Genomic DNA, 24,824 nt, shown 5'->3' on the forward strand with positions numbered 1-24,824 from the left:
CCTGGCAGGCTCATCCGAGTCTCCTGATAAAGGGGCTTCCTGGGACGAGCTCAGCCTCGTGGCACCTGGGGATGCCAGATTTAGGCATGTGTAAAAATCAGACAGCAGAATGCTGAACCCTGGACTACACATTCTCAGTATCTACAGTTCTTGGGCTTCCCAAACAAAATCCCATAATACGCAGTCACTGGACGTGTCACTGATCTGGCTGGGTCGTCAGTGAGCCCTTGGGTGAGCCAAACTGCCCAGCCAGCACCCTCAGCTGAACCCGGCCCTGTTGTTTCCTTTAACCTCTTGATTCATGCAGGGTGGATGGCAGGTGAGAGTAGGACCTTCAGTTTATAGGAAATAAAACACAGCATTTCCCAAAGGACACCATTCCTATGTAAAAGGACATGCAGAGTCATATAAATCTGGGAAGAGATTTGCTTCCTGCTCAGCGAGTCACAATGCACTTTGGCACATCAAGTACTGTCTACAGCAAGCAAACCTTGTTAAGCAGACTTATTTCAGTATTAGCGTCCTCCCTCCCCCACCCCCCACCCCCCACCCCGTTTTTCTTTCACTGTCTACACTCCACAGAACACACTTTGGAAGATGCTACTAGTGGCAAAGGTTCTTTATGCATTTATTCACTCAATGTTTATTGAACACCTACTGCGTGCCCAGCGTCATGCTAGACCTGGGATGCAAGAGGGAACGAGACAGGTATAGCCACGTTTTAATTCTGAGGGCCACTGGGACAGGGACATTTTTTACATTCCTTTGGCATCTCCCACTGTTCTCCATACAGAGCACGTGGTCAGCCCCCAAGTGCTGGCAGATTAACTCATCCCCTCCAGTGATGGGCGCTGACTAAGACTGGGTTCTGCCATCGATATGGTATCAGGGCAGGGAAGAGACATCACACCCACCCCCGATGTCAACAAAAAATCTGTCCCATATCTTCTCTGTGCAGCGAGGACACAGTACGGGATTCCAAGAGGGACACCAACAGGGCAGTGCTCTTATGTAATCCAAATTAATTATCCCTCATTGGGGATGCATGCGTACCCTAGAACAAAACAGAGTTGTGGGTTTTTTGGGGGTTTTTTAAGTGTGTCTGTTTCTGAATCTCACTGGCTCTGCTCATCCCGGAAGGTCTCTGAAGGCGTGCTCAGGCCTGACACATGCCGGCAAAAGGGGAAAGAAAGAATTTTATTTATCTGCCACTAATCCTCACGTGTCGCACACCCAAATCTGGGATTTTCGTGTTCCTGCCTGGAGTATGCTGAGGTGCCTAGTTTATTCACAATTAAAACAGACTGCAGTTCGCTCCCCTCACCGGAAAGTTGCTCCCTTAAGCAGCTGTAGATTACAAGGCCCAGCTCCAGCTGCCAGAGAAAGCCGGGGGATTTGGTTTTGTTAGCAAAAGCTGACTGGGACTCAGCAGCTGTTCTACTTTACATACTGAAGAGTCGAAATACAAACAGGAAAGTCCTCATGCTGCTGCAAGAAGAGGGGAGTGGAAAGCCGAGAGATGGGTAGGAGGACAGGGTTTTACGTGAGGAAATCAAATGCCCACATTCTGTCCACAAATGCTCTATCTCCCCGGAGTGCTGATACTAGAGGAGGGACCGGCACATTGCAGCTCTGTAACCATTAGCAGATCACGTGCGCTCCCCGAGCCTCACTTTACACTCTTGTAAAATGGAGTTAGTCAGTTCCCTACAGACGTGTTGTGAGCCACTGTGCAAGATTACGTGTAAAAGAAAAATACAAAGCAATTTGCAGTGATTCTCGGGGCATGTAGCCACATTTCCATGATCTCTGACTAAGCCACCCATTTCTGAGTTCAGTAGGAGGCAGCAAGAGACAGGCAAGAGACTCCCACCCAGAGTTGCAGAATGGTCCGGGGCAGTGTTTGCAAACTGCAGTTGACACTTGTCGGTGGGTCATGAAATCAATTTTGTGGACCACAGCAAGCTTTTTAAACATGAAATAGAGTAGAACGTCTCCAAACATGTCAGAGTTCTTTTTACATGTTCTAAGCACAGACATTTTTTCAGTGGTATCAATTCAGTAGTTATATACACATATGTGGGCATACGTCATTGTGTACTGGGCAGTAATGAAAATGTGATTCTTAACGTGAGCCGCCATCAAAAAGTTTAAAGTCACGGAGCTCTTGGAGCAATGCAGATACCCAGGGCTACCCTTGACCTGTGGACTCAGATGCCCGGGGTTGGCTCTGGAGTCTGTTTTTATAGGCTCCTTGGGTGACTTAAGTGCACGTGATGCAATGTGTGACAGTCTCCGGGGTGGGGGACACAGGCTGTGGAGGCAGCAGACCTGGGTTTCAGTCCCAAGACCACCACTTAGCAGCCCTGCACCACTAGACAGTTCCTTAGCCTCTCAAGCGTCTGCGTCCTGACCTGTCTGCGTCCACCTCCTGTAGTCATTGGGAGGATTTGTGTTGAGGACATGTATAGCACATGATGCATGCACCCAACAGTGGCTGTGCACTTTTTGAGGTGAGCTGCAACCTCCTCCTGTAAGGTGAGCGCTGCTTTACAACGAGGAGCTACCCGGACCCCATTTCCTTTCCCAGCCACGAACGACTGCAACAGGTCACCAGGGCTTAAAAAGTGGCTGTGGAGACACCGTGGTTCTCAGTGGGCCTGGCCTGACCCCTGGGTCTGTAATGATTTATTGAGCTAGAAAGCCATCAAAACAGGGTGTGGATTCCACAGAGGTGGCTCGTGCTTACGTGTATCCTTTTGTTCCTGAGGCTGTTTTCGAAGTTTTTAATTTGGGGTTTTGTTTGTCTGGGTGTTTTTGTTGCTATTGTTTTGGTTTGGTTTGGGCTGTGCTAACTGCTCCGAATTAAGCCAGTTAAACATTGTTAGATTGCCAAATACCCAGGTCGGGGCAGCTGCCCCTGGACAGAGAAATGAGTGTTCGGCTCTTAGCACCTTGGCTCTGCCCCATCGTTAGGGGAGCTCCCTGTGGCCTTGCCCACTCCAGCCACCTGCCTGAGATAATAACAGAGCCCCGTCCTGACCCCAGCTTTGTGAGCGATTGTCCAAAGGCCCTCCCGCCACCGTGATTGAGCGCCAGCAGGAGCCACCAGCAACCTAGCTGTGTCTTGTCTGCTAACAAGCTTACGTAGAATAAAAATGGCCCTAGCTTGTGGTGGGCGTTATTAATTGCCCCCTGACGATGCCTCCCTTTCTTTTGGTTTCCTTTGACTGTTCTGGGATTTTTTAAATTGTTCCCAAGGAGAGAGAGTTTTAGGGAAACTTGCTGGAATCACCCAGGCTTCCCATTGGGACTGGAAAGTCAAAAGGCCCTTTGTTACTGGCTGGTCTTTGGGGCCTCCTGCCATCTGTCACCATGGGATTCTGGATGGCAAAGGGAAGAGGATACATGAGCAGAAGCGGGTCTTCATACTCTCCCAGGGCATGTCTTGTTTGCCCAGCACAGCCCATCACTCTCCAGATTAGGGCAGGGGACAGTGGTGAACATGGGCCAAACACTGGAGCCCCAGGGCACGTCACTGAGGGAGGTGCTGAGGCCTTTCTGGGGCCACCAGGACTCAGTCCCCAGGCCTGGGTGGCTTCTCGCTGCTGCAGCATCTGGGAGAGCTTCACGATGCAGCGTGTGAGCCCATTCAGGCCCTTGATGGGTCTTTGTCTAAGGAACAGAAAGGACCGGGTCCACCCCAATCAAAGAGCCTGGGCAGAGGGACCTTGACGACTTCTCAACCTGAAGTTAGAAGGGCTCAGGTGATAAGAGTCTCCTAAGTTAGTGGTTCTTAGTCCTGTCTGCATGTCAGCATAATCTCTGAGCTTATAAAAGCTACCATGCCTGAGCTTCACCCCTATCCAATTTAATCCGATTTTCTGGGACTGGCGCTTGGGCATTAAGATTTTCCCCATTGACCGTGTAGCCAGATTTGAAAACCACGCCTCAGGCCGCTAAAGTCTCAGGGGTAAAAAGGCACGTCCCAGCCGTCTCAGCAAAGCCCAGTAAATTCGCCTGAGTAAGGGGAGCAACAGCTTGCGACTTGGACGCTGGTTGGGGAATAACAAGGTGGTTGTCAGGCTAGTTCAAGATTTATTCCTGATGGTCAGTGCTGGGGCCTTTCCTCCCCCCAATTTTTTTTTTTTTTATTGTAGTAAAGTAACATAACAAAAGTTATCACCTTAACCGTTTTGAAGTGTGCAGTTCAGTAATATTAAGTATATTCACATTGTTGTGCAATCATCACCACCATCTATCTCCAGAGCTCTTTTCATCTTGCAGAACTGAAACTCTGTCCCCTTTAAACACTAACTCCCCATTCCTCTCTTCTCCCAGCCTCTGGCAATTACCATTCTACATTCTGGCCCAGTGATTTTTACTACCTCATACAGGCACCTTATATAAGTGGAATTATCCAGTACTTGTCTTTTTGTGACTGGCTTATTTCACTTAGCATGATGTCCTCAAGGTTCATCCATATTGTAGCATGTGACAGAATTTTATTCTTATTTAAGGCTGAATAGTATTCCATTGTACAGAGATACTACATTTTGCTTATCTGTCTGTCAGTGGACACTGGGGTTGCTTCTACATTTGAGCTATTGTGAATAATGCTGCTGTGAACATGGGTGTATAAATAACTCTTCAAGACCCTACTTTCAGTTATTTTGGGTATATACCAGAAGTGGAATTGCTGGAGCACATGGTGATTGTATTTTTAATTCACTGAGGATCCTCCATACCATTTTCCACAGTAGCTGCACCCTTTTACCTTCCCACTAGCAGTGCATAAGGGTTTTAATTTCTCCACCTCCGCACCAACACTTGTTTTCTTGTTTTCTTTTTTCTTAATAGTAGCCATCCTAATGGGTGTGAAGTGATTTTGATTTGCATTTCCCTGATGATGAGCAACGTTGAGCATTTCTTCATGTGTTTATTGGCCATTCATCTATCTTCTTTGGAGAAATTTCTATTCAAGTCCTTTGCCTATTTTTTAATTGGGTTGTTTGTTTTTGTTGTTGTTGAGTTTAAGAGTTCTCTATATAGTCTGGATATTAATCCCAAATATTTTCTCAATGCTGGGGACTTTTTTAACCCCCGTCTTCGTTATCAATAGATCAGAACTTGGAAAAAGTTGGTGTGGTTCAGAAGTTGCTACGAGATTTGGAATCTTGATAGACACGTCTGGAGGTGACAAGGATTTGGTTACACATGACTCATAGTCAAAGAGGCTTCCATTTGGGGGCTGACCGTTTGCACATGACACGTGAAGTAGCTGTGGGTAGTAGCATAGAGCCAGCCATGGCCTTTCCCTACAGGCTGTGCTGAGCCAGGAAGTTGTTAAGGATGTAATAAAAAGATCCTTGAAGTGGTCACAAAGCCAAAGAGAACCAGAGACGGCTAGGAAGGATAGAGACTGGGGATCTTCTGGCAGCTAGTATTTTGTTTAGGGTCAAAAATGTTATACTTGTGAACCTGTCTATGAACTTGTATGTATAGCCATTAGAAAATATTTATTATTACTATTAGTTTTACTATTTACTATTAGTTTACTATTATTTATTATTACTATTATTTATTATTACTATTATTATTACTATTATTTACTATTACTATTATTACTATTTACTATTATTAATAGTACTATTTATTATTATTATTACTATTATTTATTATTACTATTATTTACTATTGCTATTATTACTATTTACTATTAGTATTACTATTTACTATTAGTTTATTAGTTTTACTATTAGTAAAAGCGTTACAAACAATTCTTCTGAAGCATGTTCTTCCACTTACTGAGGTTCACCATCCTGGTGTTTATACTGGAGAAGGTATAAGCAAAGCGCCCCCCCATGCTAGAGAGGAGCGAGAATGAGGCACGGTAGCAGAATCAGACCCACTTAGCGCCGTGTCTGGGGGGAGTGCAAACAAGACAGCGTCCCTCAGCCAAGCCCCTGGATTGATGCTGAGAGGCTGGGCTGGAAGGAAATCCAGGAGGCCTGATTACACTTTCTCTGTGGAAAGCTCAAAACCAACCTGTAAAAAGCACCCTGAGGTATCGTCATGCTGCCACATTTCAATTAAACCCTTGCAGTGTCTCGTTGGAGAAAATGCAAATGTGTTCACTGCTCGATGGGCCACTGCTGTCTTCATTCCTTGTGTAATAAGCACGGGTCTCTCCCGCCCGGAACCTCTTGGTGCCCGGTGCCCTGTGCCCTGTGCCCGGTGCCCGGTGCCCCTCCTCCCGAACCTCCACGAAGTCCTAACCCCGGGGGCCCTCTGCTCTGCATCGCTGCCTGCCAGGCCTGGGGGCTGGAGAATGCTGCAGCTATACAGCACTTTCCCTACAGTTCTGACTTCACTTTTGTAATCACCTCCTTCTCACTGAGGCTAATTAAGCAACTTGCCGAGGGTCACAGTGTCAGTTGAGACTAGCACCAACAGTAGAATCCGGAAGGCATCATTTGTAGTTTGCAAGAAACCCTACATGCAAAAGATTCCCAGAGGCTAGAGGTACAGATCGTCACTTCCTGGCTATTTGCACATCACACTTCTTCCCATAGAAAGTCATGATTGTATAGCACTTGGGGTGACGAGGAACTGCTCGTGGCTGGAAGTGACCCACGAAAGCCCACACCTGGCTCAAGGGGCAAGATGCTCTGCTGTACGACGGCTCGGACCATTTCCATTTGCATCTGTGATGGTCTTGATCTCCCCAGCATCACTAATCTCCTTCCAGGCAGGAGAGTAATCCTGGTGGGGTTTGCACCTGGCGTGTTCATAGCTCAGAGCATGGGCAGGAGGTGAGGGACCAGCACCCACAGAAAGCATCTGTGTGATGTTATGGGCTTTCTATACAGTGTCAGGACAACTAGCCTGCAAGCCCCTGTGAGTCACCTTCACTATTGGTGCCAAATCCATGTGCCAAGTAAATTTTTCCTTTGTGTTTATCTTTTCTTTTTTTTAAATATTTTTTTAATTTTTATTTTTATTTATTTATGGCTGTGTTGGGTCTTCGTTTCTGTGCGAGGGCTTTCTCCAGTTGTGGCAAGTGGGGGCCACTCTTCATCGCGGTGCGCAGGCCTCTCACTATTGCGGCCTCTCTTCTTGCGGAGCACAGGCTCCAGACGCGCAGGCTCAGTAGTTGTGGCACACGGGCTTAGTTGATCCGCGGCATGTGGGATCTTCCCAGACCAGGGCTCGAACCCGTGTCCCCTGCATTGGCAGGCAGATTCTCAACCACTGCGCCACCAGGGAAGCCCCCTGTGTTTATCTTTAAATCAACTTGAAATCCACTCACTTTTTACCTGGCCGTATCTTATGCCAAATATTATCTGTGAAATTATGATTTTGATATGCTAACAGACACATTACTCTGTACACATGAAAAGATACACAAAAGTAGTAACATGTTTTTAAACTTCTTTAAATTTAATTCCATCTTAAGTCCTCTGGCAGCCACCAGAGGTAAGAATAATACAGTTTGGGGAAAAGCATTGGGTTTCTTTGTTTTTGTTTTTTAATAAATTTATTTATTTATTTATTTATTTATTTTTGGCTGCGTTGGGTCTTCGTTGCTGCGCGCGGGCTTTCTCTAGTTGCAGCGAGCGGGGGCTACTCTTCATTGCGGTGTGTGGGCTTCTCGTTGCGGTGGCTTCTCTTGTTGCGGAGCACGGGCTCTAGGCGCACGGACTTCAGTAGTTGTGGCTCGTGGGCTCAGTAGTTGTGGCTCACGGGCTCTAGAGCACAGGCTCAGTGGTTGTGGCGCACAGGCTCAGTTGCTCCGTGGCATGTGGGATCCTCCCGGACCAGGGCGCGAACCCGTGTCCCCTGCATTGGCAGGCAGATTGTGCACCACCAGGGAAGTCCCCAAGCATTGTTATTTTATAGAATCCTTATGAATCAACGAATCCTTATATACTTTGATGTACGAGCATTGTTCTCTTGGGGAAACTGAGGCTCCGCAGAGTTTAGATAGTAACAAGATCGCACAGAGAGTGAGTGATGGGGCTGGGATTTGAACCCAGAGCCCTGCTAAAGCTGCCCTCCTTCCTTCCCCTCTGCCAAGGAAGCAGACAAGCCATTGGTAGGATCTCTGTGTCCATCGTCACCCTGAGCCTCATTCTAGCCTTCTTCTGTCCGGCAGTCCACTCTGGGCTTCGTGGGCCTGGTGCTGAGCACCACGCATACCCTCACCTACGGCTGGACCCGCGCCTTCGAGGAGAGTCGCTACAAGTTCTACCTGCCCCCCACCTTCACACTCACCCTGCTGGTGCCCTGTGTGGTCATCCTGGCCAAAGGCCTCTTTCTCCTGCCCTGCTTCAGCCGCAGACTCTCCAAGATCCGGAGGGGCTGGGAGAAGGATGGCGCCGTCAAGTTCACGCTGCCAGTGGACCGCGCCCTGGCCCAGAAGACAAGCCACGTGTGAGGTGCCTGCACCCGGCTCCGGAAGCCAGACACAGGCAGGACAGTGCCCAGAGTCTCTCAGGACTTCTCGCCTTGATCATGCAGGGCAACAGAATTACACACAGATTGGTGGGTTGAGGTCTGAATTCCTGGGACGTGTGTGGTGATATTCAGAATGACACACCTGTGTGTGATATGTATGTCCATATGTATTTCATATATATAACAGGATTTGCAATTATACTTACTTAGCTAAAAAGTTGAGTCCCTGAGATTTCAACCTGTAGATTTAAAAGCAAGTGTCAGATGTTAGGAGAACAGCAGCTCACACTATTGTGACATTTACAGAGAGATGCACAGACTTTTTGCACAGAAAAGGCAGTGAGAGGCTTGCACTTTGGTGGATTCCATCCATTTGTGCACCTCCCCACCCGCCCCTTTTTGCTACTTCCCCAAGGCTTTTGCAGAACTGGGGCTCCAAGGTGGCAGGACAGACAAGAGCTCTGCCTGGAGCCCAGTTTGGGTGCACAGGGCTGACGAGTCTCCAGTGAGCAGGGCGTGCAGCTCCGTCTTTGGCTGCAGCAGGAGGCCAGGCGGGATTGAGGGCACTGGGGGTGAGCTTGTGTCTGTCCTGGGTGCCACCTGAAGGTCCATCCTTTGCCAGGTTGGTGGGTGGGAAGGGGGAGGGATTGGAGCTAAGCCTGCTCCCCCTAATTCTCCCTGAGCTGGGAGAGCTTTTCCTGAAAGTCAGAAGTCACCACGGCAGCTGCAAATTGATCCTCCTGTGGGAGTGTGAAGTCATCTCCTTGCCAGAACCACTAATGAACCCTGTCTTGAGAACAAGTGTAATTTTCTTTCCTTCCTTTAAGTTGGTGATGACCGTTCTTTAAACCGCTGTGCCTTCTCACCTTGTAAATCATTAGTTTGAATGTCTCCCAGGAAGGCCTAGAGCAGACCCTTTAAAAGTTGGTTCAGGGGGAAGGGAACACAAGACCCAGAGCGCTCAGCGTGACAGCCCCGCCTTTCTTGGGACCCCATCCAGCGGGCTGAAGGATGGATTGTCCTCACTGAGCTGGTTCAGTGGAAGGACACCGGGGACCTCTTCAAATATCTTCTGCTGCTACCGGGCAGAGAACCTGCCTTCCAAGCACCCCGAAAACCACACTGGCTCCAGGTTCCTCCTAATGCAGGGTTATGTTTCAAAATAGCTGGAAGGGTCTTTTCCTCCAAAGCCACAAATTTGAAACACTGCTGCTCCAAAGCACAAGAGGCTGCAGGGCGTGTATCCTTGAATCACACGCCATCCCTCACTGATTCATACTGAAACTGTTTTCATTTCCCCCGTAGAGAGAATCAGCTGTTCTCGGCTGAGCCCCCAACCCATGGCAGAATCAGGATGATTGAACACAGAGGGGATCTTTGAACACAGAGGGGTGCGGTCCTGATGGAGGACATCAGTGAGGCGTACCCAGGATGGGGGTGTTGGTCACGCTCATATTCTTAGGTCTCCTGGGCCAGAGGGCATCTTAGGATGGAACAGAGTCAGCTGGCAAAAGCTGACCCAAGAGCGCCCCAGGAGCGGATGGTCCCGCCTCCCCACAGAGACTGCGCTGGCTCATGGCTGTGAAGCACCTTAGGGTCCTTTAGCGAAAAGGGACAAAAGAGCCAAGTGCAAGCATATCTCATTGGCCCAGTGACCGATGGAGGGAAGGCAGTGCAGGCAAAGCTGCCTGCTTCCTGCACATGTTTTCCATCTGCAGCTCAAAGGCTGAGCAGCACAAGCTTGCCTCCCAGATGGGCCCTGACGGAGTGGCAGCCTTGGCCTCAGAGAGGCTTGCTGGAAAGGAGGCAGGCAAAGCAGACATGTCGGCGTTTGCTTGACAAAATGAGGGCCCATCAGTTTCCTGCTGACAGGAAGCAGGGAGAACATGGGCAGCTGGGACCCACCAAGGATTATCAACCCCGGTCAGTATTGGCTGCCCTTTTTCTCTGGCCCTCCCCAGGCCCAGGATGTTTCCTTCTACCAAAGATGCTGACCCAGAGCCAAGTTTAATGCGCTCCCTCCCCTTCCCCGCCCAGGAGGGGACAGGCGCAGCAGAGGAGCTGGCCACCCCCAAACTGGACAATCAGCTCATGAGAGGCAGGGTGGGCTGTGTGCTTGGCCTTGACCTGGTGTCTGCTGCTGCCCTTCCCTACCTCATCAGGCAGCTGGCAACAGCACCCCCGTGAGAGCAAGTCTCTCCCTTACAGCCTGGGAAATTCTATGTGCCTCTGGGTACAAAAGTGCCTGAACCAAAGTGCTCTGGAAACCCTAAATGCCATGGTCTGAGGTTGAATGTTTAAAATCTATGCTCTTGGAACTGTTTGTGTATTTTGTTTTTACCTTGTAGAGCTTGTCTGAGAAGCAGCAAAAATAAACACCTAACTTCCCGTGAATTTCAGGCTTTTATTTCTGTTGCACTGATCACCTGCCCATTCATTCATTCATTGGCCTGGTGAGCCTTCCGATTGGAGTTTGCTCTGAGTCAGGCAGCGTGCAAAGTGAGCACAGAATGATCTGGGCTAGAGCTCACCTCTGAGGAAGGGACCTGCAGACCTGCAGTGACAAGGCCAGTAAGGATATGGACGAGATCCAGGTGACAAAGTGCCAGGGTATGTGAAAGGAGTACCAGGAAGGCTTCCTGGAGGGAGCAGTGCCTGTGCTGTGGTCTGAAGGCTGTGGCTTTAATGTAGGTTAGAGCAGCAGTGCCTCTCAAACTATCACGCGCACAGGAGTTGCATAAGGGTCTTGTTCATACACAGGTTTGGATTCATGGGTCAGGGGTGAGGCCCGAGACTGTGCATCTCTAATGAAGTTCCCAGGTTACACACATGGTATTGATCCTCAGACAGAGTAACAAGGGCTTAGACAGCTTCCTTTGTCTCTGCTGTGCTATAGTCTATGGCCCACAGACCAGTGTATCTCTGCCGCATTAAGCTTCCTCTGGACTCTGGTGCCCTGGTTGCCCTGGTGAGATATGCCTCTGTATACTGCTGGTGCTGCTGCAAGCGCCTTGTTCTCTTTTTTTTTTTTAAAGAAATTCACGTTCTTTTATTTATTTATTTATTTATGACTGTGTTGAGTCTTCGTTTCTGTGCGAGGGCTTTCTCTAGTTGCGGCAAGTGGGGACCACTCTTCATCGCGGTGCGCGGGCCTCTCACCATCGCAGCCTCTCTTGTTGCGGAGCACAGGCTCCAGACGTGCAGGCTCAGTAATTGTGGCTCACGGGCCCAGTTGCTCCGTGGCATGTGGGATCTTCCCAGACCAGGGCTCGAACCCGTGTCCCCTGCATTGGCAGGCAGATTCTCAACCACTGCACCACCAGGGAAGCCCGCGCCTTGTTCTCTTAAAGGCAGAGGGAGAAGACACTCCACCAGGGCCACAGCCTTGCACTCTGCGTGCTCCGTGCAGGACGCCTCCAGGTAGTCCCACACATCAGCCCTGGGTCCATCAGGAAAACAGGAACTCTTCACAGAACACCCCCCTGTCATGCAGTCAAGCTTTTCTACTGAAGCAACCAGAAATGTCTTACTGTACTGGGAAATGAAAAGGAAACCTCCATGCAGAAAGCAGTCTAGTGACTAAAAACCATTTCTTGGGAACAATAACCATTCTGAGCCCATGAAAGGAGTTTTCCAAAATAAGAAACATGGCCAGAAAAAAAACTTCACAACAAATAGTTTTCAAAAAGAAAAAAAAGAATCTTGTGCTTGAAGGTTTGTTTTTCTACTCTGCATCCTCCCACGCATAATGCTGGGAGAGTTAAGTTTAAAAAGAAGTGATAAAATCAATGACAAAGTATCCATTATTTTGATAGTTCACATAAGAACTAACGAGCAACCAAAATAACTCATATTAGTTAAAGAGAAGAATGATCATTCAGCTACTTGAAAAGCTGAATCTGTTTCAAAAGCGATGAAGGGGGACCCTTGGAAGTACAGAAGCCCACTTGCCCTGGATCTCTTTAGAAAGAAGAAGTTGGCATCACTAGAGCAGAAACTCTCAATCCCACCAGACTAGCACCAACTTTTTCTAACAAATATGTTGAAAATTCCTTTCTACTAACCTAAGATGAAATTCAGAAATAATATAACCTACTTATGTGTGTAGTTCTTTTAATCAATATAAGGTCTGGATTCAAATATAAAGTATAAATAAATCCAAAGTCTAATTTACACTAACATGCGTATAATACTAATAATGAGTAGTAATTATTATAAGTAATAATCTTACAGTAAATAACTTGGTATTGAGAGAAATACAACGATATTCAACTAAACACTGCTGACCCTCTTTATAATTGACATTTTAAAATAAAGGCTAAAGAAGTGTAAGAGATTGTGTGTGTGCTCACGTGAGTGTGTGAAACAGTGTTGGAGCCTATGGAGAAGTCAAGTAGGGTGAAGACCGGTAAAAGTCCACAGAATTTGGAAATACGGAAACTTTAGGGTAAGAATTTCAGTGGAATGTTGGGCATAAAATCAAGATTGGGAATGAGTGAGAAGTAAGGAAATGGAGGCTAGTTCTAGATACTCTTTTGAGATTTGGCTGTGAAGTGGGGGAAGAGAGGATTGTAGATATAGGGGGTTAGAAGGAGAGCTGGTTATTTTTTTCCCATGGTTCTGACCTGAACCTGTTTTAAATGTTTCTGGAAAAGAACAAGATGAACTGGAGTGGTTGAAGATGAGAGAGAGAGAGAAAGATCAAAGTCCTAGAAGGTATGGGAAGAGATGAGGTCCAGAGAACAGGTGGCTTTAGCGAGGAGGAGTGCCAACTTGTCTTTTAAAATTAGGAGAAAAGAATAGGGGCCAATGAGGGGAGGATTTACTCCTGGTGATGTAAGGTGTGGAAGTTCTCTTCTGATGATGTCTATACCCTTCGTAGATAAGTAGTCAATGCCATCTGTTGAGAGTGACAGGGAAGGAAGTTGTTTTGGCCCTGAGGGTTGAAGAGGGAGGAGAAGTTTAAAAGTAGTTGTTGGAAAAAGTGAAAGAGGACCTGACCAGAGAAACATGGTAGGATTAACCTAAAACAAAACACCTTGTTTAGAACAGTTTTTGTCTAAGATGAAACATACTAATTTTGTTTCCTGGAGAGTGTGCAAAGTAGAATTTTTGTTCAGTTAAATTCTATTTTCCCCCACCAATTTCTGTAATAGTTCCAGACAGTTTATCTTAGTTCACTTTGATCTCCAATAGTTACTCAAAATGCTTTGGCTTCATTTTTGTTTTCTCTGTTCAGAAATGAACAGTCATAAATGGAACCTTTGATGCGCCTGGCAACCAAAAGCTTCCACTGCCAATCCTCCCATAAAGTGAATAATCAACCCCTTGTTTATTGAGTGTTGATTTTATTTATTGGATCAGAAACCTAGCTTATTTCTATAATATCCATCATATGCAGAGCCTACTCTTGAAAATCTAATTTTACCCAACAGTTGAAACTTTTCCCCAACTAAAGAATTTATTAGGGCTTAACTTCCTGAAGAGTCTATCTGTTATAAAGCAACTAGTTCCTGGCCAAAAAAAAAAACATACTTTTTAATACACTGCTGAACTCTCAGGAGGTAAGGGAAATCACCGGGCAGAAAATAAATGGGAATACACATGCACATGCAAATAAATGAACAAAACAATGCTCTCCATGGCTACTGCCAGAAGCAAACTTAAGTCCTGGAGAAAAGCAAACTCACTTCAGACTAACCAAATAGGAACTCAATATCTAAGATCAACAAACCACAGGGGAGAATCAGCAGAAACACAACTCCAAGGAATAGAATTATCAAAATAGAAAAATGATATACTAAATATCTAAGGAATTAAAAAGTAGAGTCATGAAAATAAGTAAGCAATGAGACACTATGAAAGGACCAGGCATGATGAAAAATAGAACCTTCAGAAATGAAAAACTGTTGGAAACAAACCTAATTTGAGAGATTTAACAACAGACTAAAGAAAACTAATGAATTCTAAAACGGAGCTGAAGAAGTTACCCAGATTGCAAAAGAAGAGACAAATGGATTAAAAAATATAAAAGGTTAAAAGACAGAGGTTAAAATAAAAAAGACTAACATGAAAATAACTGGAGCTCCAGAAAGAAAGAATGGAGGAGAGGCAAATTTTTAAAAATAAAGGCTAAGGATTTTCCAAAAGTAATAAAGACTGAAATCCAAAAAACCAGGAAAAACAATGCATACCACCAAGCAGGAAAGCAAACTTTAAAAATAAAACCACACTTAGACACACTAAGAAGCCCTTAAAAGCAGCCAGAGAAGAATGACAGATCATTTAAAATTGTGAAATTGTAACAGACTTCTTAACAAATTAATGGAAATCAGAAAATAGCAATCTAATATCTTGGAAGTCCAGAGAAGAAATAATTGTCAAAATTGTAAATCTAGAAAAACTGATTTTCAAGAAAGAAGGAAAAATACAAAAATTTAGAGAGTTTACCAATAGTTCTTATATAAAGAACTTCTAAAAAGTACACTTCATGTAGAAGGAAAATGATCCCAAAGGGGGAATCTGAAAAGCAAGATGGTATGGTGAGTAAAGACATGGTGACTGTGAAGATAAATATAAATAAGCTTTATCTATTTAAATTACATAATGTTTATTTATGTAGTTTTTTTTTAAGGGCACACTAAAAGACAGATAAAAATGACGTGTAAGTTGATTGAGTAAAGGATTGAGTTAAAATGTTCTGAGACCCTTGTATTTGGGAGCAGGGGCAAATTATGGACTAATTTAGATTTTGTTCAATAAGCCTGGAAAAATGTCAGGGGAAATCACTAAAAAGCTAAAAATATAACATCCAAAACCTTAAGAGGGGAAAAATGAAATAAGAAAGCAAACAAACAATTCTTGAAAATCAAGAAAAGAGAAAAATAGCATAGAAAAGGCAGGACATGTTGAAATCAAAAAGTAGATGTTAGAAACAAATCCACATATATATCAATAATCACAATAAATATAAATGAATTAAACCCTTGAATTAAAAGATAGAGATGACTAGATTGGATTTTCAATATAGTTATATGCTATTTATTTTTATCTTTAAGTAAAGATAAAGGTATAATAAAAGAGATGTTAGGCAAAAGCAAACTAAATGAAAGTTGAGGTAGCTAGGTTATTATCACATAAAGTATACTTTATGACAAAGGACATTATTAGGGATAGAAAGAGTCACTATGGAATGATAAAAGGAAGAATTAAATATTTTATAATTGTATGCATTTAATAATATAGCTTCAAAATCATAAAGAAGAAAAACACTGTGGACAAATCCATCATCATACAAAAAATTATGTGTGTACATGTGTGTACAACACAACAAGCTTCATATAAAAAATAGGGAACTTATATTCCCCTCAAGAAAACAAATTGAAAACATAATAGACCTGAGCAAATCTCAATAAATTTCAAAGAATAAATATCATATAGACTACATTCTCTAAACATTGTGCAAAAAAGTTAGAAATCAAGAATAAAGGCTATATTTTAAATACCCACACATTTTGAAATTACATTTCTAAATAAATCATTAATCAAAGAGGAGATTATAATGGAAATTTTTCAAAAATTTAAAACTAAACGGTAATTAAATATCTCCATAGCAAAAATTTGAGGATGCAGCAAAAAATATTACTTAGAAGGAAATCAATAATCTCAGTAGGAAATAATGCCCTAAGAATCCAACCCAGAAAAAGTAAAAAGAAAAATATACTACATATAAGAGCTGAAACTGGTGAAATAGAAAAAAAAGATCATTAAAGAGGACTGACAAAGCCAAACATTGATTTTTTGATAAAACTAATCAAACAGATAAATCTTTGATAAGGCTGGTCATGGAAAAAAAGAAACCAGAAAAGCCTCAAAGGAATAATTTTAGGTATAAAAAGACAAAACTATAAATGAAACAGAAATTTAAGAGATGATAAGAGAATACTACAGAGTTTATGTGATTAAATTGGACAACTTAGAATGGACAAAATATAACTTACCAAAAGAATAAAGTCTGAATATTCCTAAAGTCATTAAAGAATTCATATCAGTAGTTTAAAATTTTCCCACCAAAAGACCCCCTCAAAAAACCCAAGGCCCAGATGATCTATCAGCAAAATTCTACTAAACTTTCAAGGAACAAATAATTCCATCTTATATAAACCCTCCCAAATATTATAAATTGATAAACTACTCCCCAACTTATTCTAAGAGGGAATGAGTTATAATAAAAATAGACAAGAATTATATAAGAAAGAAAAATTATAGGTCAGTCTCACTCCTAAACATAAATGCAAAACTCCTAAATGAAAATATTAGCAAACTTAATCTTGTGATATATAAAAAGGTCATACATCATGACTAGGTTTGACTTTTTCCAGGAATACAAGTATAGTTTAATATAAATTCTATAAATATCATTCACTGCATTAAAATTTTTATCATCTCAATAGATACAGAAAAAGATAAAATTCAATACCTATTTATGATTTAATTTTTTAAAAAAAATTTCTTAGCAAAATAGGAATAGAAGGGAACTTTCTTAACCTGATAAATGTAATCTATTAAAAACTTATAGCAAATATCATTCTTAATGGTGAAATGTTAGTAGCAGTTCACTTAAAATCAGAAGTAAGGATGTCCGCTATCACCACTCCTATTTAAGATTGTACCAGAGGTACTAGCCAGTGCAAAAGAAGAAAATAATAAAAGAAATAAATGGCATATAGAACAGGAAAGGAAGACACAAAACTGTCATTATTTACAGATAATATAATTGCATATACTGGAAACCCAAAAGAATCTACAAATTATAATAAGAGAATTTAGCTATTTTTAAATAGCTAACTCTCTTTTAATGGGAAACTATGTCTAAATAACTAAAAGAAAGCATGAGAATTGTATCTCACCAAATAGTATCAACAAAGAGATAGAAAATGACCATACTGGACTTCGATCTTGGACTTTCCAGCCTCCAGAACTATGAGAAAATTAGTTTCTGTTGTTTATGCTACCCAGTCTATGGTATTTGTTATGGAAGCCTGACCTTACTGAGATAACCACGGAGGCAAGAAGGCAGAAAGATGATATATTTAAATTGCTAGAAGATAAAGACAGTCAACCAAGAATCCTAAATCCAATAAAACTACCCTTGAAAAATGAAGGAGATCAACTTCCAGCATCAGTGTGAGGAGCTCCCACTCCCCAGTGAAACTGTGAAAATTATGTAAACAAGCATGTAAAGCCTCTGGAAATGGTCCTAAAGGCAAATAGCAAATGGAGAAGCATATGTTTAAGAAAACCTTCCCCTCAAAGTTGGTAGGAAAGGCAAGAATGTGCAGTCCTCGAACAAAGACCACTCCCTCCCTCCCTCTCCCAGCTCAGTGAGGTAAAGACTCCAGACTCCTGCAGCCAAGGACACAGGGCTCCCTCTCCTCAAGCTCAGTTGAAGGAACTTCAGTGTTTCTCCGCCTATCCCCAGCTGCCTATTGCTGAGGCTAATTCCAAGCAAGTGTCGTTGAGAGGTGGGAGCTCCCTTCTTCTGTTCAGCCCCCACTTATAGAATAGAGGTTGTACCTTGGATGTGGCATGCTGAGAACACTGGGGCCCAATTGCTCTTGCCCCAACTGATGAGGTGGGTGGCTTCATGCCAGAAGAGACAAGACAAAGGGACTTCAGGCTGCCATCATCACATTCCAGTGATCGCTCAGCTCCTAGAGAAGGGGTATGATCAAAGAGAAGCTTGTCATCACCCCCACCTGCAGCTCTAGAGCCCTGGCTCAGAGATTTTGCCTGGGTGGAGAAGCAGGCTGTAAAATAGGTAGCTCTGAATCTCTTCCCAAAGGAACTGATTTTATTTTCAACAGAGCATGGAAAACTTCAAAGCTAAGAGCACTGTCAAGAACAGTGAAGGTTTAGGTGAAATGCAATGAGGGAGAGATTCATGGATTTTTAAGAAAACACAACCTAGGGACCTCGTTGGTGGTCCAGTGGCTAAGACTCTGTGCTCCCAATGCAGGGGGCCTGGGTTCGATCCCTGGTCAGGGAACTAGATCCACAACTAAAAAGATCCCACATGCCACAACTAAAGAGCTCGCATGCCACAACTAAAAAAAAAAAAGATCCCGCATGCCACAACTAAGAGTCAGTACAGCCAAATAAATAAATAAATATTTTTTAAAAATTAAAAGAAAACACAACCTAGACTGTAGGGTGGCTAGTTTATGAGGGAACTATGGAATAAGACTGCTGGGAGGAACCCTCCTGGAGTCAGAACAAATATCAAACACAGACCTCAGGAACTATTTTTTCAAAGGAGCCACACTTTGATTGGATTCGTTTGTAGAACATTTATGCCCTGGGGCATTATTGGAAACAATAGATCAATAAGCTAGCAATTAGTGGGGTTTAACAACTGGGTGTGGTCAGAGAAAGAGAGAAGGAGAACCCTACCAATACCACTATCATCCCAAGGTGACTGTGGGAATATCCAAATTGGGCCTCCTGATGCCGAAAACTCAGCCTCTGTGCACCAGTGCCTAATTGAATCTTGGAGACAGAGTTTTGGGTGAAGTAGAAAAGAATAGCTTTATTGCTTTGCCAGGCAAAGGGGGACGCAGGGGGCTCCTGCCCTCGAAAACTCTGTGTCCCAACCTGGGAGGATTTGGTGAGGAGTGTTATAGAAATAGTTCAAGGGTGGGGTTCCTGACAAGATTAGGGTGTCTGCAGGGCCTGCCCTCCTTTAATCTGGTCTCAGGTAATCTCTTGATGAGCTTCTCTGGTTCCTTTAATCTGGCCTCAGGTGGTCTTCTCTGGAATGAAGAATGCTGACATCTTCCATTTGTTGGGGGTTTCAGTTCTATAAAGATATTGCTATGTGTATCTCTTGAGGACCCTGCCCCAAGGCTGCACTATTGTTTCTTGTCTGTTCCTCCCTTGTTTCTGCATCCCCTCACTTCCCTGATTAGCAACTGTTTGAATCTGCCCTTTGGGACTCAGGGAAGGTCATGGAGGCTGGAGGCTGTTCCCTACAAACAAGGAATGGGGGACACAGAAAGGCTTCTGTGCCCAGGAGCCCTGCAGGGTCCTGCTCGGTTTCACTGCCTGAGGAGCAACGTCAGAGGCTTCACACTTTATGGGAGGGAGAAAATAAACGTCACTAAAATAATCCAGTCACTAAAAAACAAACAAAAATAACAAATCTTGGTGGAGGAAAGGGGGAGACCAGAACCCAGAGTTGCTACAATATATTATCTAAAATGTCCAGTTTCCAACAAAAAGTGATGAGGCATGCAAGAAACAGGAAAATGTAACCCATCCACCATGGGAAAAAAGCAACAAAAACTGCCTCTGGAAACAACTGGATATCAGATTTTACAGAAAAGACCTCAAAATACCTATTATAAATATGTTCAAATATGAAGGAAAAAAGAAGACATTCACAGGTAATAAAAACTGAGATAATTCATCACTAGCTGACCAGCCCTACAAGATATACTAAAGTTTTTCAGGCTGAACTGAAAGGACACTAGACAGTAACTCAAACCCAGATGAAAAATAAAGAACACCAATAAAGGTAACTACAGAGGTAAATATATAAATGTATTTTTTATTTGTAATTTTCTCCCATCTGATTTAAAAGACAATGTGTAAAGCAATAACTATCATCTGAGTTGATGGGCACACAGTGTATAATGATGTAATTTATACAACAATAACAGCACAAAGGAGGGGGGATGGAAAGGAGCATATAGGGGCAAAGTTTTATATAATACTGAAATTAAGTTGGTATTAACCCAAACTAAACTGTTATAAGTTAATATGTTAATCACAATTCTAAAAACAACCAGTAAGAAAATAATACATAGTAAAAGAAATGACAAGGGAATTAAAATGGTACACTAGAAAAGGTCTATTTAACACAAAACAAAGAAATAATGCTGAAATTGAGGCACAAAAAAGAAGATATATAGAAAACAAATGGCCAGATGGAGACATAAATCCTACCTTATCAATAATTACATTATATGTAAAAAGACTGAACACTCCAATTAAAAGGCAGAAGGGATTTTCTTTACATGACCAAACTATCTGTTGGCTGCAAGAGAAATACTTTAGATTCAAAACCACAGATAGGTTGAAAGTAAAAGGATAGAAAAAGATATTCTATGCAAACAGTAACCAAAAGTGAACTAGCATGACTCTCTGAAAAAAGACAAATAGATTTAAGACAAAATTAGTTAATGGAGACAACATTTTAAAACAATAAAAGAGTCAATATACTGAAAATATATAACAGTTATAAACATATATGCACGTAACAACCCCTCAAATACATGAAGTAAAAGCTGTCAGAATTGAAGAGAAAAATAGATAATTCAAAAATAATAGTTGGAGACTTCAATAGCCCACAGAAAACTTGACAAAAGAGCAATAAGAAAATCCAAGATTTGAACACTATAAACCAACTAGACTTAACACGTAGCTATAGAACACTCCAACAACAGCAGTGTACACCTTCTTCTCAAGTACACAGGGAATATTCTCCAGGACAGACTATACATTAGACTATAAAACCAGTTCCAATAGATTTTAAAAGACTAAAATTATACAAAGTATGTTCTCCAACCACAATGGAAAGAAATTAGAAATCAATAAGAAAAATATATTTTGGGAATTCACAAATATCTGGAAATTAAACAACATATCAATGAGTCAAAGAAAATAACACAGGAAATTAGAAAATATTTTGAGATGAATGAAAATAGAAACATAACATACCAAAGCTTATAGGATATAGCTAAAGCAGTGCTTAGAGGAAAATTATAGCTGTAAATACTTATATTTAAAAAGAAGATCTCAAATCAATAATCTGAATAAACTAGAAAAGCAAGAGCAAACAAAACTCCAAAAAAGCAGAAGGAAGGAAAAATAAAGACTAGAGTGGAAATAAATGAAATAGAGAATAGAAAAACAATAGAATCCACAAAACCAAAAAATTGGCTCTTTGAAAAGATCAACAAAATTGATAAACATAGACTGATCAAAAAAAACCACAGAAGCCTTAAATTATTAAAATCACAAATGAAAGCAGGGACATTACTACTGATCTTACAGAAATAAAACAAATTATAAGGGAATACTATGAGCAACTGTATGCCAACAAATTAGATAGCCTTCTAGGACAAATTCCTAGAAAGTCACAAACTACTGACACCGAGTCAAGAAGAAACAAAATCTGAACAGACCTGTAACAAGTAAAAAGATTGAATTAGTAATCAAAACAACTTCCTACAAAAAAAAAATAAAAGCCCCTGGAACTTCCCTGGTGTTCCAGTGGTTCAGAATCCACCTTCCAATGCAAGGGACGCGGATTCGATCCCTGGTCGGGGAACTAAGATCCCACATGCCGCGGGGCAACTAAGCCCATGTGCTCTACAGCCTGCGCCACAACTAGAGAGCCCACGCACTGAAACTACTGAGCCCACGCACTCTGGAGCCTGCACGCGACAACTGGAGAGAAGCCCGCGCACCACAGTGAAGGGCCCGCACGCTGCAACAAAAGATCCTGCACGCCGCAACTAAGACCTGATGCAGCCAAATAAATAAATAAATAAATTTTTTTTTAAAAAAGCCCCTGAAGGAGGCTTCATTAGTGGATTCTACCTAATGTTTAAAGAAAATTAACAATAATCCTTCACAAACTCTTCCCAGGTATAAAAAATATGTGAACGCTTCATATTATGGGTTGAACTGTGTCCCCCCCAAAATTCACATGTTGAATTTCTAAGCCCCCAGGGCCTCAGAATATGACCTTATTAGGATATAGTGTCTTTACAGAGGTAATAAGTTAAAGTGAGGTCATTAGGGTGGGCCCTAATCCAATATGTGTGGATTACATATTATAGTTGTTTGTAACATATCATTGTGTCCTTATAAAAAGGGGAAATTTGGACACAGTTATACACATAGGAGGAAGATAATATGAAGAGGCATAGGGAGAAGATGGTCATCTACAAGCCAAGGAATAGGCCTAGTATAGACCCATCCCTCAGAGCCCTCAGAAGGAACCAACACTGCTGCCACCTTGATTTTGGACTTCTACCTCCAGAATTATAAGACAATAAATTTCTATCGTTTAAGCCACCCAGTTGGTAGTACTTCATTACAGCAGCTCTAGCAAACTTAGATATTTCCCAATACATTCTGTGAAGCCAGTATGACCATGATACCAAAACCATACAAAGATATCACAAGAAAACTACAGACCAGTATCCTTTCTATGAATACAGACACAAAAAATCCTCAATAAAATACTAGAAAATTGAATCCAGTAACATATAAAAAAGAGTTATAGATAATGACCAAGTGGAAAAGCAATGTAATACACCATATTAATAAAGGACAAAGATCACATAATTATCTCACTAGATATTAAAAAAAGCATATGACAGAACCCAACATCCTTTCATGATAAAAACACACAACTGATTAGGAATAGAAGGGAACTTCCTCAACCTGATAGAGGGAATCTATGAAAAACCCATAGCTAACACAGTGGTGAAAGACTACTTGATTTTCTCCTAAGATCAGGAAGAAAACAAGGATGTTCACTCTTACCAATATTGTATTGGAGTTCTCTCCAGGGCAATTAGGCAAGAAGAGAAATAGAAGGCATCCAGATTAGAAAGGAAGAAGTAAAACTACCTCTGTTTACAGATGACATGATCTTGTATATAGGAAATCCTAAGGAATCCACTAAAAAATTAGAGCTAATAAATGAATTCAGCAAAGTTACAGGATATAAGATCAATATGTGAAAATCAGTTGTACTTCTATGTCCTAGCAATGAACAATACAAAAATTAAACAATTCCATTAATAATACCACCAAAAAGACTAAAATACTTAAGAATAAATTTAGCGAAAAGGTGTGAGTACACTTAAGTACACTGAAAACTATAAAACATTATTGAAAGAAATTAAAGAAGACCTAAATAAGCAGAAAGACGCCCCATCTTCATGGATTAGAATACTTTAACGTTTTTAAGATGACAATATTCCCCAAATTGATCTACAGATTCAATGCAATCCCTATCAAAATTCCATCCATCTTTTTTTTTGCAGAAATTGACAAGCAGATCCTAAAATTCATATGCAAATGCAAAGAGCACAGAATAGCCAAAACAATTTTGAAAAGAACAAAGTTGGAGGACTTTCAAAAACTTACTACAAAGCTACAGTAAACAAGACTGGCATAAAGATAGACATATAGATCAGTGAAATAGAATTTAGAATCCAGAAATAAACCCATACACCTACGGTCAATTGATTTGAAACAAGGGTGCCTATTGAATGGTGAAAGAATAGTCTTTTCAACAAATGGTGCTGGGACAACTGGATAGTGACACACAAAAGAAAGAAATTAGACCTTTACCTCACATCACAGATAAAAATTAACTCAAACAGATCAAAGACCTAAAGGAAAGAGCTAAACGATAAAACTCTTAGAACAAAACATACATGTGAATCTTCACGACCATGGATTAGGCAATGGTTTCTTTGATATGGTATGCAAAGCACAGCAACACAAGGCAATAGATGAATTGAAATTAAAAACTTCTGTACTTCAAAGCACATCACCAAGAAGTGAAAAAACAATCCACACTATGGGCGATAATATTTGCAAATAATTTAACTGATGTGGAACTTATATCCAGAATACATAAAAAACTCTTTTTTAAAAAATATTTATTTATATTTATTTTGGCTGCCCTGGGTCTTAGTTGCGGCACGCGGTATCTTTAGTTGTGGCATACAGGTTTCTTAGTTACAGCGTGCAGACTCTTAGTTGCGGCATGCGAACTCTTAGTTGCGGCATGCATGCGGGATCTAGTTCCCCGACCAGGGATCGAACCCAGGCCCCCTGCATTGGGAGTGTGGTGTCTTACCCACTGGACCACGAGGGAAGCCCCCTATAAAGAGCTCTTTCAACTGACCAATAAAAAGACAAATAACCCAATTTTTTGGATCTAAATAGGTAAAAGACCTAGATATCTAGAAAACGGTTTGGCAGTACTTCAAAAAGTTAAACACAGAGTTACCATATGACCCAGCAATTCCACTCCTAGGTATACACCCCCCAAAATTGAAAACACATGTTTATACAAAAATTTGTATATGAATGCTCATAGCAGCATTATAATAGCAAAAAAGTGGAAATCACCCAAAATGTCCATCAAATGGACTAAATAAACAAAAATGTGGTATAACCATACAATGGAATATTATTCAACCATAAGAAAGAATGAAGTACTGGTACATGCTACAACATGATGAACCTTAAAAAACATTATACTGAGTGAA

General features: G+C 42.0%; 1 protein-coding gene across 5 annotated transcripts in view; it reads left to right on the forward strand.

Annotated features, from left to right (window-relative positions):
- Window positions 1-24,824, forward strand: part of STEAP3 (STEAP3 metalloreductase) — a 137,883-nt gene that overhangs the window by 36,137 nt on the left and 76,922 nt on the right. For 2 of the 5 annotated variants that reach the window (XM_082397899.1, XM_082397900.1), the window contains exon 5: window positions 8,159-10,854. The exons of the other annotated variants lie outside the window; for them this stretch is intronic. In XM_082397899.1, the coding sequence (XP_082254025.1) occupies window positions 8,159-8,440 (282 nt within the window). In that variant the 3' untranslated portion in view covers window positions 8,441-10,854. Of the gene's footprint in view, window positions 1-8,158; window positions 10,855-24,824 lie in introns of those variants that run through there. 5 annotated transcript variants of the gene reach the window in all.

The sequence above is a fragment of the Balaenoptera borealis genome (genome assembly GCF_965194805.1).
Source record: "Balaenoptera borealis genome assembly, chromosome: 6".
NCBI classification, from domain to species: domain Eukaryota; kingdom Metazoa; phylum Chordata; class Mammalia; order Artiodactyla; family Balaenopteridae; genus Balaenoptera; species Balaenoptera borealis.